The sequence below is a fragment of the Carcharhinus amblyrhynchos genome, chromosome 2 (genome assembly GCF_965287045.1).
Source record: "Carcharhinus amblyrhynchos chromosome 2, sCarAmb.v2.hapA, whole genome shotgun sequence".
Taxonomy (NCBI): Eukaryota; Metazoa; Chordata; class Chondrichthyes; order Carcharhiniformes; family Carcharhinidae; genus Carcharhinus; species Carcharhinus amblyrhynchos.
In genome coordinates, this window is record NC_137325.1 from 64,819,896 (window position 1) to 64,839,059 (window position 19,164).

General features: G+C 39.0%; 1 protein-coding gene across 2 annotated transcripts in view; it reads right to left on the bottom strand.

The window, feature by feature from the left end:
* Window positions 1-786: 786 nt before the first annotated feature.
* Window positions 787-19,164, bottom strand: part of klhl7 (kelch-like family member 7) — a 31,908-nt gene continuing 13,530 nt past the window's right edge. For both annotated transcript variants that reach the window (XM_080207054.1, XM_080207061.1), the window contains 5 exons: window positions 18,179-18,321; window positions 17,188-17,428; window positions 15,709-15,910; window positions 10,082-10,179; window positions 787-5,900 (listed from right to left, as the gene is read on the bottom strand). In XM_080207054.1, coding sequence (XP_080063180.1) covers window positions 5,617-5,900; window positions 10,082-10,179; window positions 15,709-15,910; window positions 17,188-17,428; window positions 18,179-18,321 — 968 coding nt within the window. In that variant the 3' untranslated portion in view covers window positions 787-5,616. The remainder of the gene's footprint in view (window positions 5,901-10,081; window positions 10,180-15,708; window positions 15,911-17,187; window positions 17,429-18,178; window positions 18,322-19,164) is intronic.

Genomic DNA, 19,164 nt, shown 5'->3' on the forward strand with positions numbered 1-19,164 from the left:
CAGAGTGAAAATTAGGGAAAGGGGCAGGAGACAGAATTGTTGAATAGACTGGGGACTCAAACAGCAGACAAACAGCACAAATCCCAGTAAGACGCTTAATATTTTGCAGGCGCCGTCGCTGTCCGTAATCATGCCTCGAATCTTATTGGAGTCAGCCAACCACAACTAAAAAAACCCTAACGTTTAAGAGGCATTGTAGCCAACCCCAGGACTGAAAAATCTGATTCTCCACTGTACAACTGTCATACTGCCTTGGAGCTGCTGACCTCAATTGGTCATCCCATGACCCCACTGAGGTTCAGGACCCATGTTTTGGGAGCTCCTGCACTAACCCCGAGATATGGTGCATGAGTTTCCATATACCATCATTGGGATATTGAATTGTTTAATCCAGGAATTGGGTTTACAAACAGGGCATATGTAGTTTGTGAACCCAATTCTCCACTCATCTGATGAAGGAGCAGTACTCCAAAAGCTTGTGATACCAAATAAACCTGTTGAACTTTAACCTTGTGTTGTGAGCCTTCTTACTGTGCCCACCCCAGTCCAATGCCAGCATCTCCACATTGTAGACATCAAGAGTAGAAAAAATTACAGATTTGGGAGCAGGGTAGCTGCCTGGCCTGGCCAAATGCATTGGCGTACGGAAATTAAATTAGCATGAAATGATAAAATGAGGGCTAATGCTGGAAGTGCAATATTTCTACCATTACTAATGTTTATCCAATTAGACAGGTGAGTAAAGTACAATTTGTTTTCAACAGAACTAACAGAAGCAGATTGTAATTTAAAAATAAAAGTAGTGTTTATTAGAACAACTGAATTACATACAACAAAACAATTCAATTTTAGATCATTTAAGGTGCACTGTACCAAAAGAACATTTTAATATTAGAAACTGCTTGCTTACAATACTAATTTATCAACCTAGTAGTGATTGGGAACAAACTAATTTACTCAAATAAATGCAAATAAATCAGGTATTTCTAATATTGGGAAGTGTTACATAAATGACCTTAACGGAGTTGTTTAACAAAACCTTAATGTATTATAAATCATTGAATACAAGTCAGCCCACTATATTCGACAACCCCATTTTGTCATGTTTCAGCCTACACTTGATCTCTAAGTTGACCACCTTTTTCTGTGAAGAAATGCTACACTTGCAGCTTAAGAATCAGCCTCAATTTTTCTCTTCATGAATCAGTGCAATGGATCAAACAGGTAATACAGGCCATGTTGCCAAAAATTTGTGTAAGAGTTTAAATATAAGGGATAACATATTAGCACTGAGCGATGATTAGTCAATAGCGGGAAATTTTCAGGTCGGCATAATCTAATGAATAGTGTGCCACTGGGATCAGTGCTGGGGCCTCAACTGTTTACAATATATATCAACGACTTAGATGATAGGAATGATTGGTTGCTAAATTTGCTGATGAGACAGATGGGTAGAAAAATAAGTTATGAAAAGAATACGAGTCTGCCAAGGAATTTAGATAGGTTGAGTGGGCAAAAATTTGGTAGTTGGGAAAATGTGAATGTCCACTTTGATAGGAAGAATAGAAAAGCAGCAGAAAAAAATTGCAGAATTCTGATATACAGAAGGATCTGGGTACTCTGATGCATGAATCACAAGTTAGTATTCAGGTACAGAAAGTTATTAGGAAGGCAAATGGAATGTTGTTTATTGCAAGGGACAGAATATAAAAGTAGGGATGTTTTGTCACAGTGTATAGGGTATTGGTTAGACCTCATCTGGAGTGTTGTGTGCAGCTTTGATCTCCTGACATAAGGAAGGACATGCATTAGAAGCAATTCAGAGAAGATTTATTTGACTAATTCCTGGAATTAGGGAGTTGTTAGGTGAGGAAAGGTTGGATAGGTTTGTAAGACATGTGTAGAAAGTGCAGAACCTGCATGATAAATGACAAACAGAGATTGATTTTACAAAAAGAATGAAGTATGAAGCTGGTTTCCAGCCAAAGTCATAACACTTAAACTCCATGTGAGTTGCCCCAGTTTTTGGGAGGATTTTGCAGAATCAAAAGTTGACTTGTATGCTGTGATATACAATATTTTAATTCATTCTCATAACCATACTAATGCTACTATTGTGACTGCAACAAAACCTCATCCATTTGTTCAAAAGGATGTCTGATTTCTTGGAACAGAAAGTCCTGATTTTATGAAAAGAAACTACATTGTCCAGTTGCAAGAACTTTCTTAGAACACATTTAATCCTTTTCTTTTTACACTTAAGGTACAGGATCATATTTTAGCATATGCAGGACATGTGCCTAATCTTAGCCATGCATCTTGGTGTGGCCAAGGAATAAGCTACAATGCTTATCCGCAGAAAAATCTACAACCATATGGAGTTATCCAAAGCCCACTCAGTGACCTGATCCAAAGCAACAAAGGCAGATGACTTAAAGCTGTCCTGATAATTATCTGGAAAAATATTCCAGGCCGATAATGAATGAATGAAAATGTACTGGAAAAAGTTAAAAGATACAAACTCAATTGAATTGAAGCAACAATAGGCTAACAATAAAACATATTATGGTTGGTTTTAAGTTTCCTTTTTCTGAGGTAATACATTTAACACTTTGGAAGACACATTCTCCAAGCTCCAGAAACACATTCAAAATATTAGTTTTTAATATGGAGTAATTTCTTCGATGCACTGTTACTCAATTATTTTGGATAACATACTGGGAGTTTCCAGTGGATACATGTCTAACAAGTTGGGTAACTATTGGATTAAAGTGTTTAATAAAAAGTCTCTTCATCAGGAACTCACCAATTTTTTTCCATAAACAGGTTAAGTAAGTCAAGTAATATAATTGTTCTAATGTTTAAAAAGGGAAAATAAGGATAATGGCTAGTTTGCTGGTCACAAATGTCATGTGGTCTCAGATACCAAATAATAGATGTAAACAAACAGAAAACACTGGCTATAACATTTGTTAAAAAGTCAATTTGAATTGCTAACACTCCTTCCACAAATGCTGTCAGACCTGTCGAGCATTTCTAGTATTTCGTTTTTATTACATGTTCCAGCATCTGCAGTATTTTACTTTGAATAAATGTAAAACTTTCTAAGTTCACATGTTGAATGTCTTGAAACTATTTACATTGCACCAGTATTGTGCTGTGTTGGTATTTCTCACTGCAGAGGACTTGAAAAGAGAGGAGGGGATCAGAAAGAGAATGAGAATTACTAATTTGGTGGAGTTTGTTAATAAGAAGGCTCAACTGTACTACTATAATTCCTAACCAGGTCAGTTAGGAGGAGCTGGCTTTTGATTTCCCTCCCTTGCTCTCCTTTAACTGCTGAAGCTGCAGCTTAATTAGGATGACACTACCAGTGCTGCATTTGATAAGACAGGCCTGACAGTGAAATACAAAATGTTAACCCCCATGTGCCAGTTTACCAATAGCAACAGAAAATGAGAGAACATTTCTGTTAAAAAATGCCTCATTCAGAATAAGGGTACTTCATTTATGCCATTCAGCCACTCGAGTGCTCCACCATTTTATTAGTTCAGGTTAATGTGTACCTCAACCTCATTTACTTGCCTTTGCTCCATACTCCTTAGAACATCAACATAATAACATTTTTTAATCAATTTCAGTCTTGAAAATTTCAACATCCAGCACTTTCAATCTTTTGGGAGAAGAATATTCCAAATTTCCACTACGTAGTTGGAAGAAGTGCTTTAAGTAGCCCCGCTTTAATTTTTTAGGCCCTTATTTTCTGCATTCTCCTATGTGAGAAAGCAGATTCTCTGTATCTATCCTATCAATTTTCTATCATTTTAAACAACTCATTTAAATCAACAACCAGTCTTATTAAACCCTTCCAGCTCTGATCAATGTGTGCTGTCCCCACTTCAAAGCCAATATACGTTTCCTTAAGGTGTGTATGCGAAACTGAATGTTGTTCATCAGATGGGGTCTGAGTCCAGGTTGCATGGAAAGGCATTGGTCCACATGCTATTTGGGAAACAGGATTAGGTTAGTGCGATACTCATACAGAACTGCAACCATTTTGGGACAGCAGGAATACTATTCCATTTTTGAAAAAAAACTATAAAAATTTTATTCTGTAAATTATTGATGGCAGAATTTCAGTACTAATGAATGAGTCAATTTTAATGAAACATCCTAAGTAATACATCTTAAGTGGTAAATGTCTTGCCACTAAGATTGAACAAAGTCAATGTCAGGAATAGGAAACACATTGAGCATCAAAACATGCCTCAAAACTGTAAGTGAGATTGCAAAACTAAATGTGGTTAAATCATGGATTAATTTATACCATTGATTTACACACACCAAGAATGGGGTTCTGAAATTGCCTAAATCCACTCCAGTTAGATTCTTTATGGCAGAAAACGCGTGACTTTCATGTCCTATTGCTTTGAATTCAAATTCAAGTCCCAATGAAATGAGCAATGAAATGCTGCTGCTTCTTTTGGTTTAAACAATTCAAATTATCCCATAAATACAGTACATTCACTAAGTGCACGGGATGACACATTGTATTCTGTTGCTTTCTGCAATACTAGCGTCACAACCAATGTTCACAGAATTGTATGGCAGGCGGAGAAAATTAATACAGAGATTGTATAGATTACATAAAGATCACAGATTACAAATATCATTCAACTCCAATCCCAGTCTTTTGTACTTTCTTCCAATATTGCCAAATTGTGGGTAATGTGACCCAGATACCGTTAACATTTTCATATGCGAATTTAATAACCAGCTTTCTATTTACTTTTTCGTAAGTGTAAGCTACATTGTCCTTCCCAGTAACTAAAATTAACACTTGTATAGTCTGGTTACAATGCAAACGTCACTATACAACAAAAATCAAAATCAACATGTAAGATGTAGATTTCAAACAGATTATTTTTAAATTGCCAGTAGGCAAACAGAAAATCTTTATTTTACTTCATGCAGAGAAGGCTAATGCCATAGTTATTGATGCCATTTATTAGTACTTGACTGTTACATACATTTATAAGCCATTCCCTTTGTGCTATTTTAGCAGAGGTGTTAACCCATTTAACATTCAGATGAATGTTGTTGAAGCCTATTCTATAAACTCTTTGCAGAAGAAATTAAATAATTGTTTAAAAAAATGAAGAATATTAAAAGGAAAGGGAGAGATAGACATTGACATCTTGGTGGCATCTATTAGAAAATCACTGTCACAGACTTGATGGGCTGAATGGTCTGTTCCTGTGCTGTAATGTTCTTAAGATTTTCTGTCAAAAAGTTTTTTGTTTACCAATACTGCCAACAGTAATTTCTAGACTTCTATGTTTAAATTAAATTCAAAAGCATACAAAATATCTCATTTTCAATAGCAATTCTCAGAATATTCATACCAGAAATGTATATAAAGCAATTAAAACAAAAAGTATTCGATGTTAGGCAAACAGCCTTTTTGTTTATTACTCAAGTAATAATCCTGAATACCAACATTACTTTAAAACATCTCATAAGATTTCTGAAGTTGGAACTATCTTCAAATACCAGTTTAAGCCAGCAAAAACTGACAGGACAGACATCATCCTTGTAGCTCCAAGGGTATTTTTTTTAAGTTTCAATCTTTTCTTCATTTGCACCACATGTGTCCACAACACATATAAGACAACTGGTTACAGGGAAAGCACGGACCTTAGAATTGGTTGTCCATTTGTCTGTCTCAGTGTTATACTCCAAAATGTGGCCTAATCGGCCTACACCTTGGAAACCAGCCAAGACGTAAATTATGGGACCAACTGCTGCACATTTAACTGTTACCCCTTTCCAGGGCATCGTTGACACCATTTTCCAATCATTCATTTTAATATCATAATATTCTATGGAGTCCAGACCACCTGCAGAGACAAAAAAAAAATTCTTGCTCAGTGCCAAACTATCACTCTTAAAAATAGCATGTTCTTCATTTTATGGCCCTTACATTTCAATAAAGTTTTGACATGTTTTTAACAATTTAATTTGGACCAAAGTTTTATGCATTCTTCTGTGATAAGTGTTTTGATATCAGAATACCACATGAGGAGTAAACTGTAAAAAAAAAATTTACTTATCCTGAGGATGAAACAGTGTGCTTTGTTATATACCTGGAACTTGGTTCCTTACAATAGGATTGATTTTTAAAAATATAGTTTGTATTCTCCTTTTCCCTTCATGCTACAGGAAAGTCCGAGGGTGGGCTGTGTATCATTTTTGTTGGAGGTGGGAATTTGGATCTAATATGGAAGTCTGCAGGATTCCAGAGCTTAGGATTAATACAGTAAAAGATTGCGGCTGAGCAGGGTGAAATCTTCAGGTGTTCTTTTCCACAATTATGTAACCTTCTGCCCAGCACCATGCCCCCTTCATCTTTAAAAACTATTTTACAACCTATCATCAGTCACTTCCCTTCCCTCTTACTTCTACTTGGGTCTGACTCCAAACTGTGATGTACCTTGAGATACTCAAGTACATGTCACACGGTGTACGATTGCCCTGCTAAAGTTTGGTATAAGACAAAATGACGATAGCATATTAATGAACTGTCATCCTGTCAACACTGCTGTAAACAATGTAATTCTTCATGAAAAGGTGTTGGAAAGTGATTCAGTAATTAGTACAATATTTCAGTAAAGAAGTCTAACAAAGGCTGAGGAGAGACACCTGGAAGTGCACTATCATAGCCATCGCTGAAACACAGCTTAAAGAAAAACATGAATGGCAACTCATCATTTCTGGTTACAGGGTTTTCAGAGAATGAGGGGGATTATAAAAGGAGGAAACTATCACAGCTGTGACAGAGTCATAGAGGTTTACAGCATGGAAACAGGCCCTTTGGCCCAACTTGCCTATGCCTCCATTTTTATATACCCCAAAGCTAATCCCAATTGCCCACATTTGGCCCATATCTCTCTACACCCATCTTACCCATTTAACCGTCTAAATGCTTTTTAAAAAACAAAGTTGTACCTGACTCCATTACTACCTCTGGCAGCTTGTTCCAGACACTCACCACCCTCTGTGAAAAAATTGTCTCTCTGGACACTTTTGTATCTCTCCCCTCTCACTTTAAACCTATGCCCTCTAGTTTTAGATTCTCCTATCTTCGGGAAAAGATATTGACTATCTAGCTGATCTTTGTGCCTTTTATAGACTTCTGTAAGATCACCCCTCAGCCTTCTATGCCCCAGAGAAAAAAGATCCAGTCTATCCAGCCTCTCCTTATATCTCAAACCATCAAATCCCGGTAGCATCCTAGTAAATCTCTTCTGCACTCTTTCTAGTTTAATAATATCCTTTCTATAATAGGGTGACCAGAACTGTACACAGTATTCCAAGTGTGACCGTACCAACGTCTGTACAATTTCAACAAGATGTCCCAACTCCTGTATTAAATGTTTTGGCCAATAAAATCAAGCATGCTGAATGCCTTCTTCACCACTCTGTCAACCTGTGACTCCACTTTCAAGCAGCTATGAACCTGTACCCCTAGATCTCTTTTCTGTAATTCTCCCCAGTGCCTTACCATTAACTGAGTAAGTCCTGCCCTGGTTAAATCTACCAAAATGGGACAAGGGGTTATATAAGACCATAAGACATAGGAGCAGAATTAGGCCACTGGGCCCATCAAGTCTGCTCCGCCATTCAATCATGGCTGATATTTTTCTCATTCCCATTCTCCTGCCTTTTCCCCATAACCCCAATCCCCTTATTAATCAAGAAATTATAAATGCCAGAAGGATCATCAAATGAGGCCGTATGTTGAACTTAGGGACAAATAAGGGGCAAACACACAGCTCCGTATACAGAACGGATCTCAAAACAATCGGAGGGATATGGAAGAGCACATTTATAGGAAAATTGCTGAGAAGTACAGAAACAACAGGCCAATAAGATTAGGGGATTTCAAGTACATGAATATTAATGGAAATAAAATAATTTCAGATAGTACAGAATTTTTTAAATGCACTCTGGAGAACCAGTCAGCCAGCATGTAGCAAGCCCAACAAAAGACCGGGCAGTTATAGACTTGGTTTTAGGTATCTAAGCTGGGCAGCTAAGAGAGCATTTTTAGTGGCAGTGATTACAATTCAGTTTAATTTGGCACAACTGTGGAAAAAAAACAAAGACCAAGAGTAAACAGTTTCAACTGGGGAGAAATCAATTTAACTAAATTGAGATATAATTTGACTCAGTGATGAAGCAGTAAGATGCATTGAAGGAGGAGACAGAAGGATCAGAACAAATATATTCCCAAAAAGAGAGTATTGAACTCACAAATCAAAGTGCTGACAAAGTAGGTCGAAGCACAAAAAAAGGGATACTGGTGTCAGATACTGAGGCCAGATCTTTTGATCCCAATGATGGCACAGCGCCACTGCAGATTTCTCAACAGCAATGGGTGCATTGAATGGGAAACCCCATTGATAACAAGGGGAGCAGAAGGTAGCACCACCAAACAATAACGAGCCACCTCTGCCGCTGTGAAACACAGCAGGGTGTGCAGAAAATCCCACTTGAGTTCAATACAGCAGGAAACTTCAGAGGAATATAGAAAATACATGGGGTAAAATGAGAAAGGAAATTAGGAAAGCAAAGAGAAGGCATGAAAAAAATAGGCAAGTTAAATCAAGGAAAACCCAAGCATGTTTTATAAATATATAAAGAGGACAAGAAAGAACATTGAGATACAACAGGCAGACTCTCACGGTGGACGATGTAGGCATATTGTTAATGAATATTTTGCATCCCATTTTACAAAAGTTGCCATTTAGAAAGGCACAATCAACCAAGGACAGTCAGCAGGGACTTGTAAAAGGTCATGTCCGATTGAATTTTTTGAGGAGGTAACAGGCAGGGTTGATGAGTGTTTCATGTAATCTACGTGGATTTCTGAAAAGCTTTTGACAAGGTCTCACATGACAGACTGATCAGGAAGCTAAAAATCTCTGGGATCTAAAGAGAAGAGAAAAGTTAGATCAAAAGATGGCTCAGTGGCTGGGAGGAAGGGTGCTTCTCTGCCTGGAAGGTTGCAGCCAGTGGAATTTCACAGGGCTCGGCATTAGGTCCCTCGTTTATATAACATACATAATAACAAACATATTTTATGTGTACTATCATACATTTAACAATTTTGAGTCAAATATGGGGACGTAATTAAGAAGTCTGCAAAGAACAAACAAGAATTCACATTGTGGCTGACATGGGGACAAAAGTCATAGGCTGCAGCAAAATATCAATATATCGGTCAAGCTGGGGGCGGGGGGGGAGCGATGGTGAGTAGTAATTCAATCCAGAGAAATGGAAAGCAATACACTGGGGGGGGGGGGGGGGGGGGGGGGTAGTAAAACAAGGCATGTGTACATAACAGATTGCAAGAAATCAAGGAAGATAGATAACGGAGGAACCTCAAAGTACATATTTACAGATCTCTGGTGGAGCAGGAAAGATACATAAGGCAGTCAAGAAGGTGTACCATATACTTTATTAGCCAATATACAGAATATAAGAGCAGGGAGGTCAAACTGTGAAAACTGTGCTCGCAATAGAATGGGCTGAGGTTGAAGATTTAATTGAAGTGTATAAAATTGCAAGGAGCCTGGAAAGAATAGTTTGGAATGATCCAACAGTAGGCAGATTGTTAACCAGAGTGATAGATTTTAGATACACTAGCAGTGAAAGCAGTACAATGAAGGTTCAATAGACCAGTTCCTGGGATGACTTACTATGAGAGATTGAGTAATCTGAATTTATCCTATCTGGAGTTTAATAGAATGAGGGGTATCTCATTGAAACATAAGATTCTGAATGGGAGTGACATGGTAGAGACTGACAGATTGTTTCTCCCGGCTGAGGAATCCAGTATATGATGGGGATAGTCTCAAGATAAGGGGTCACTCTTTTAGGGCTGAAATGAGAGAATCATGAGTCGATATCTTCAGTATACAAGAATAATTTCTAACATTTATTTTTGTAATAAGTATTATGGATTCTCAGCGCTGGATCTGAGCAGCATCATGATAAGTGGAATAAGAAAACATACCAAGCCCACTTTGTCCACCAACAGCATAGATTCTGTCATTTACAAAAACTAATCCATGGTTCTTTCTTGCCTCCAGCATAGCAGCAAGTTCTGTCCATCTGTGAAAGATATAAAATTGAAACATTAGCTCATGGTGTTACTAACACCCATTGGTACAACAAAACAGTGTGTTTGAGAATGATTATGGGAATGAATTGGAAAGCTTTACAGTGCAGTCAATAACTTCACATCTGTACAATGTGCACTTATTTGCAGATGAGTCTTTCATTGCTAAGAAGTACACAAACAAACATATTTAAATCACTTTTCTTATATCATTGCAATTTTCATGAGTATTGTATTGGAAGAATGTGGTATTGCCAGAGATGCCACCTTTCCAATGAGGCTTTATCTGCAAGTTAAGGTGAATACACCATTCAATGAGAGTTCTCATGGTGCCCTCATCAATAGTCATCTTGATACCAAGGCTTTTGGTTACAGTACAGGGGAGAATGGTAGATTAATGGATAACAAAGAGAATCCAAAAGATAATCACAGTAAAAGGGTAATCACAGGATAGGTGGAGTTGATTAGGTGTCAAAGAGAATTTATTGTACTGAAGGTACTACATATGTATTGCTTTCACCAGAAAAGCAGCTGCTGCCCGTTTTGCAGTCATGAAGATAGTAAAGAAATGAGATAAGATACAAATAAATAGAGACGTACTTAAAGGGTTGACCATGTTCAATATCAAAAAGTCACTGGTCCGGACTGGATATATCGGAGGTTATATGAGGGACTAATGGAAATTATGGAGGCTCTGGCCACCATTTTATAACGCTCTCAAGTTACAGGAGTGATGAAGAGGGATTGGATGATTGTAAACATGCCCCTGTTCTAAAAAGAACTGTGATAAACCATGATAATTACAGGCTGAATGTCAGATGGGGAAATTTCAGAGACAAACAAAAGCTTTTGGAAATGACAATATGTAGTGATAAGCATGTTAAAAATGTAAGGAGGATGCTTGAATTTCTAAAGAGAGTCATTAAATAGAAAATCAAAGGGATTAGGTCAAGACTTTCCAGGTCAGTGGTTAGGTCCTGGCTGGAATAATGTGACCAATTTTGGGCACCATACTTAATAAAGATACCAAAGCCTTAGGGAAGATGAAGATTTACTGGAGTAGTACCAGGAATGAAACACAAGTTATATGGGGAGACTGGAGATACTGAAGTTGTCCTTGTTAGAAAATAAAAGATTATGGGGAGATTTAATAATGGTATTATTACTAGATCTTAGTCCAGAAACTCAGCTAATGTTCTGGTTCAAATCCTGTGATGGCAGATAGTCGAATTTGAATTCAACGGAAAAAAAATCTGGAATTAAGAATCCACTGTCGATTGTAGGAAAAGCTCATTTGGTTCTTTAGGGAAGAAAATCTGCTGTCCTTACCTAATCTGGCCTATATGTGGCTACTCCAGAGCCACAGCAATGTGGCTGACTCTCAACTGCCCTCCATGGACAACCAAGGGCAGGCAATAAATGCTGACCCACCAGCAATGCCCATATCACACAAATGAATAAAAAACAAAATTGATAGAAGTGTTCATAATCTTGAAAGGTTTTGATAAGAGTAAATGAGTGAAATTTTCCAACGGCAAAAGTTGGAACATACGATTTTTGAGAAAGTGAGCAAAGAGGTGGATGGGGGTAAGGCAGTTGATGTGGTATATATGGATTTTAGTAAGGCGCTTGATAAGGTTCACCATGGTAGGCTTCTGCAGAAAATGCAGATGTATGGGATTGAGGGTAGTCTAGGAAATTGGATCAGGAATTGGCTAGCAGATAGGAGACAGAGGGTGGTGGTTGATGGTAAATATTCGTCATGGAGTTCGGTTACGAGTGGTGTGCCTCAGGGATCTGTTTTGGGGCCACTGCTGTTTGTAATTTTTATTAATGATCTGGATGAGGGTATAGTTGGGTGGATTAGTAAATTTGCTGATGACACCAAAGTCGGAGGTGTGGTAGATTGTGAGGAAGGGTGTCATAGTTTGCAGGGAGACTTAGACAGGTTGCAGAGCTGGGCCGAGAGGTGGCGGATGGAGTTTAATGCGGAGAAGTGTGAGGTAATTCACTTTGGTAGGAATAACAGATGTGTTGAGTATAGGGCTAACGGGAGGACTTTGAATAGTGTGGATGAGCAGAGTGTATATATACATAGATCCCTGAAAGTTGGGAATCAAGTAGATAAGGTTGTTAAGAAGGCATACGGTGTCTTGGCATTTATTGGTAGGGGGATTGAATTTAGAAGTCGCACCGTCATGTTGCAACTGTACACAACTCTGGTGCGACCGCACTTGGAGTACTGAGTGCAGTTCTGATCCCCACATTACAGGAAGGATGTGGAGGCTTTGGAGATGGTGCAGAGGAGGTTTACCAGGATGTTGCCTGGTATGGAGGGGAGGTCCTATGAGGAGAGACTGAGGGATTTGGGGTTGTTTTCGCTAGAAAGAAGGCGGCTAAGAGGGGATCTTATTGAAACATATAAGATGATTAGAGGTTTAGATAGGGTGGACAGTGATAGCCTTTTTCCTTGGATGGAGAAAGCTAGCACGAGGGGGCATGGCTTTAAATTAAGGGGGGGTAGTTATAGGACAGATGTCAGGGGTAGGTTCTTTACCCAGAGGGTGGTGAGGGATTGGAATGCCCTGCCTGCTGCAGTTGTAAATGCGCCTAGTTTGGGGGCGTTTAAGAGATCCGTGGATAGGTTTATGGACGAAAAGGGATTGGTTTAGATTAGTGGGTCATTGTTTTTTAACTGGTCGGCGCAACATCGTGGGCCGAAGGGCCTGTTCTGCGCTGTAATGTTCTATGTTCTATTTCTGGTTCCTTTGTTAAGTGCCTTAAATGACAAGAAGAAAACAAATTACACCGAGTTGTGGTGATCTGGAGTCCACTGCCTAAAGGGTGGTGGAAGACATCAATGATGCCTCTCAAAAGGGAATTAGGGACACACTTTGAGGACAAAAACAATTTTGGCTTTGGGGGATAAAGCAGGAGAATGGCAGTCACAATAGGCCAAATAGCTCGTCCTACATTGTAGCAATCTATGATTTGACAGCTGATCCATTTAAGTTTCAGCCAAAGATGAGGCCCAAGATACTGATAGTGGACAAGTCAGCAACAGCGCTACTACTGAGGTTGGGGGGGGGGAGTTAATTAGCTTTTTGTAGCTAAATTTCTCTTACATTTAATATTCTTTGGGCAGTTAAGACACTGATATATAAACAAACACATTTGGGCTGAACAAAAAAAAAACAGGAAGCAGCAGAGCACTCCAACTTTCTAACTAAAAACGATAGTTGGAATTTTGTCACCACTCTTCTTCTAGAAACAATAATACGTGGGTATATGGTTTTATGCAAAGCAGCAGTTTTACAACACCTGTATCTCACCTAAAATGCCATCTTCAAGTATAAGCCTGGTTTCTGAATTGACAGAATACTGGCCTAACAGGGAAGGGGTGCATCATTGCAAATCTGATTATGTTTTGACCCAGCATCCACACACACTCACTTTCAGCAGAGGTCACTGGATTAAAAGTGTCAAGGCCAAGTATGGAACCCCTTGAGGTACGTATAATGAGATCGATCCCATCAGTACAAATGAAGGAAGTTCGTACTTTCATGACTTACTTCCAAACTGGGGCTGGCTGAGAGAAAGAGGGCAATATCCCAGATTTAATTCTTAGTCTATACTGAGTTAGAACCAGTCAGTGAAGATGATGGTGATCTACAATTAACAATTAATTAAATGATTAGCAGAAGGACCTGTGGCTATGTTCCCTTCGTTGTACTGTCTCACCTACCAACTAAAGAAGTTGGACTTAGTTCCTTCAGAGGAGTTGAGAGACGTGTTCAGAACCATGAGGATATGGGACAGCATAGACCAGAACAAACTGTTCTCATTGGCAGAAGGGTCCAGAACCAGAGGACACTAATTTAAGGTGATTGGCAAAAAAGCAGCAACAATTACACGTGCAAAAACTCTTTTTTTAAATATTATAAGTGGTTAGTATCTGGAATGAACTGCCTGAGAGTGTGGGAGACAGTCAATTGAGGCCTTCAAAAGAAAATTGGACAATTATCTGAACAGAAAGAAAATGCAGGGCTATGAGCAAAAGGCAGAGGGAGTGGGGTGAGGGAAGTTGCTCTTGCAAAGACCTGGCATGAACACAAGAAGAACAATTGCTTTCGTCTGTGCTGTAACCACTCTATGATTCTATAAACTCAGTGTACAAAGAGCAGAGGACTTCCTTCTATATTTATATAGCACTTTTAATGTAATAAAATGTTTCAAGGTGCTTCACAAGAACATTAAAACAAAATAGAACATCAAGCATATTATTAGGTTAGATCACCTGGTCAAAGTGGTAAGTTTTACAGAATGTCTTAAAGGAGGAAAGTTAAGTAGAGAGGTGTAGGGAGGGAATTTCAGAGTTTAGGACCAGGGCAACTGAAGGTACAGCCACTGATGATAGAGCGACTAAAATCCTCAAGAGCCAAGATTTAGAGTGCAGATATCTTGGAAGGATTGTGAGGCTGAAGGAGATAACAGAGAAGGGGAAGAGCGAGGCCATTGAAGAATCTGGAAAGAAAGTTGAGAATTTTAAAATCAAGACATTGCTTGATTGGGAGCAAATATAGGTTTTAAAAGTTAAAGTTTATTTATTAGTCACAAGTAGACTTACATTTATGCTGCAATGAAGTTATTGTGAAATTCCCCTAGTTGCCACACTCCAGCACCTGTTCAGGTCAATGCACCTAACCAGCACGTCTTTCAGACTGTGGGAGGAAACTGGAGCACTCGGAGGAAACCCATGCAGACACGAGAAGAACGTGCAAACTCCACACTGGCAGTGACCCAAGCTGGGAATTGAACCCTGGTCCCTGCATTGTGATGCAGCAGTGCCAACCAATGTGCCAACCAGTGCCAAGCACAGGAATGATAAGTGAACATTTAAGACGCGGGTGACTAGATTTTTAGATCAAGTTTACAAAGAGTAAGTGTGAAAGGCCGACTAGGAATGCATTGGAAGCGAAGCCTTAAGGTAACAAAGACATGACTGACCATACGCACTGAGACAGGGATGATGTCAGGCCATGTCACAGAGGTGAAAAAAAGCAATCTTAGTGATACCATGAACACCTGGAAGGGCACTCATCTGAGTCAAGTACGACACTAAGGTTATGACTAGACTGGTCTATTCTCACACAATCGCAAAGAGTGATAGAGTCAGTAGATACAGAATAGATAAGGATAGATCTGTGGGGGCCACCAAACGTAACAATGTGGGAGCAGGAAAAGAACTCTGGCCACAATTAGGTAGATAAGAAGCGGACTAGTCGAGAGCAGTCCCACCATGCTGGAAAACAGTGGAGAAGCATTGGGGGAGGATGGTGTGGTCGGACATGGCAACAGCTGCAAATTGGCTAAAGAGGACCACTACCTCAAAACTAATAGCTGTGAATTTAAAAGATTAGGGAAATTAATTGGGAAAGAGAAGGGAAACATGGCTCTCTCAGAAACCACAACTCTGGAACAGCAAACCACTATTTGGAGATTCCAGGATTACTGGCACTTACGACTCAGTTGCAGGATTGTACACTTCACAGGAATTTAGAACTCTTCCAGATACGTTGTTGCCTAAACTTCCTCCGCAAACATAGATGAGTCCTTTAGCCTCCACCATGCCATGGCTGCATCGAGGTGTCAACATACTGGGTTTGGTATGCCAATTCTCTGTTCTGGTATCATAGCATTCAAATAGATACATGGCAGAGTTTCCTGCAATAGAAAAAAATAATTAAAAGGCTGAAACTAACCAACTTAAGGGCTGGCATCCAATTAATAATTAACATCAGGCAACTTATTTTGCTGGCAAGACAAAGTTGTGAAACCCTCCTTTAACTTTATAAATTGTCCAGGGACATGATAATGATTTTTTCTTTATCCTTTCATGGGATGTCAGTATTGGTGGACAGTGGTTAGCACTGCCGCCTCATGCCAGGGACCCAGGTTCGATTCTGACCTTCGGTGACTGTGTGGAGTTTGCATGTTGTCCCCATGCCTGCATGGGTTTCCTCCAGGAGTGTTCTGGTTTTCTCCCAGAGTTCAAAGATGTGCAGGTTAGGTTGATAGTGTTACGGGGTAAATACATGGGGTTATGGGGATACGATGGGCCAAGTGGCCTCCCTCTGCATGGTAGGGATTCTATGATTTGTTGCCCGTCCCTAATTGCTCTTGAACTGAGTGACTTGCTCAGCCCTTTCAGAGGGCAGTTAAGAGTCAACCATATTGCTAAGAATCTGGAGTCACATTTAAGCCAGACTAGGTAGGAAGTTAGATTTTCTTTGCTAAAGGACATTAGTGAAAGAGATGGGTTTTTAAAACAAACAACAATAGTTTCATGGTCACCATGATTGAGACTAGCTTTTAATTTCAGATTTATTAATTGAATTTAAATTCCACTAGTTGCCATGATGAATTTGACCCGAGTCCCCACAGCATTAACCTGGGCCTCTGGGTTACTAATTCAGTGACAATACCACCACACCACCGTCTTCTATGGCACTGAAACTAAATTTTGTAAACATCTTGAGTGAGCTACAATTCTTTACTGATTAGAACGTGAAAGAGCTTTACAGAGCATTCACCTATAAGATGAGGCAATGAAACCAGCATACTTTTAACAGAAATATTTTAAAATTTAATATTATGTGTGTGGGCTTCTTTGGCACGGTCAGTATTTATTGCCCATCCTGGCTGATCTCAAAGTTGGTGGTTGGTCTTATTGAAATCTGTCTGGTAAAGATGCTCTCACTATACTATTAGATAGGGAGTTCTAGAATTTTGAACACAATGAAGGAACAGTGACATATGTTCAAGTCCAATAGTTAGTATCTAGAGGTGGTGTTCCCAAAAATACATACAGCATGTGCTGGTCTTGTCCTTTTAGATGGTGAAGATTGTATGTTTGGGCCGTGACGCTGAGGAAGCCTTGTGTAATTGCTGCAGGGCATCCTGTACATATAAGCACCACTGAATTAAGACAATTAGCTCACCTACTTCAGAGCCCCCAGATGTGTAAATCTTGCCTTCTGCAGCACATGCTGCAAGACTGTCGCGAGGAGTTGGAGGACCTAGCTTAGAATACCAGCTGTCCTTAACCACATTGTAGCAGTCCATCCGTTTGATGGGGAAAAGCTGTGAACCACCCAACATGTAAACTACATTGTCCCAGAAGACACAAGCTGCATCTCGACGCTTCTCAAATGGACAACGAATGTCTATCCAAGTATAATCCTGTGCAAACAGTAACATAATTTAAGGAAAGAAACTCCCAATTATATTGAACTTGACCTGGGATAGTTGCATATATAGCAAGAATTAAGTTATTCCACTTGAACTTGGCATAATACACTGAACATTTTGGGGGCTATTAGTTTAATAGCAATGATTTGCAAAAACTAAAGGAACTACAATAATATCAGATTCTTGGTGAAATTACAACCAAAGTTAAAATATTTTAAAAGAGCCTTAAAAGAAACTCAAGCACATTTAACCATTGCGGGGAGATTTGGGCTATTTGGAGATGGACAGGATGACACATCCCACACTTTTTTTTCTTTCATTGATATATCCACCAAAGCTGTACCACTTTGAGAACAAATATTACTAATGATTTTATTTAAGTTAAAAATAACTTCATTGCTGATAATGAACAGCCATTAAATTTAAGATCTTTGGAATATGGCTCACATGAAGATTAAACAACAACATAGACCATTGATGCTCATCCTCCACACAAGCAGTAGTCCATTTTGATAAAAGGTCACTAACTGGAAACATTAACCCTGTTCCTCAGATACTGCTTGACCTGTTGAATTACTTCCAGCATTTTCTGTTTTTATTTCCAACATGGACTGGTTTGGTTAAACTGTCCATTTTCTACACAGATCCCACATAAATATGTAAGTCTTACAGGACTATTGATCGAAATGCTTTATTCCATCCTCCTTCCCCCACCCCCCAACCTCAGCCCTCAGTGTTTACCTTGGGATTAAAATATCGACAAGATTGTGGCTGAGATCCACCGAACAAAGCAATACGATAATCATGTTTTTTTTGTCTTGGCCGTGTACTTTCTCCCAATTCTTCTCTGTCCTCTGGAGACAGAAGATGATAGCGCATGCCACCTAGATGGAGAAACAGTTAAGAATGGGGAACTGTATCAAAGACTTCCTGAACATTCAGATGTACAATAAAATGGAATGTTTCAACACCCATTTGCAATGTCACTCTCTCAAGACAAAAAGGCAAGCTGGTTAGTCAGAAAGATCCATTCTCTCTGAAAGTGTTGACTTTCACTTAGTAGTTACCTTAAGTTCAATTTATGCATGTTGCGTATTCATCAGAGTGACTGATTATATCAGTAGAAAATGGAACACTGCTCTAATCTCACCAATCAGCGTCAACACAAATTTTAGATGAAGTGCAGCCCTTTCTCTATTGCTCCACAAAGTGCTTTGCCCCGAACATTGTGTTACCTCCGACTGTGCATTTTCCAGACCGTGTGATTACTATCAAATAAATTGGTTGGACTTTAACCTGGTGTTGTGAGACTTCTTATTGCATTTTCCAGACCACCATCCCTATTGCTTTGCTCACTTTATTAAAATCTGTAATTGCTGGTCAATGGCTGTAATTTGATATCCAGCTACTGGATTGAGACTGCCTTAATTCTCATAAAACCAATCTGTTGGATCCAAAATTATTTCCTAGAGTTTTAGCACACGTAAAAACAGTTCCTAAATACATACATTTGATCCAACCTAAAACATTCTAATGTGCTAGATTACATTCTAGTCACTTAATTGGAATTTTCCCAACAAGAAATATGAACTGCCCAACTTCAGATAAAATGCATTTTATTCCTGTGACATGAATCCAGTTAACATCTATCATTTTACCACATAATTTTGTTTCACTTTGAGTTCAAACGCTATCAATCCATATATAAAATCTAAATCAGGTCATAC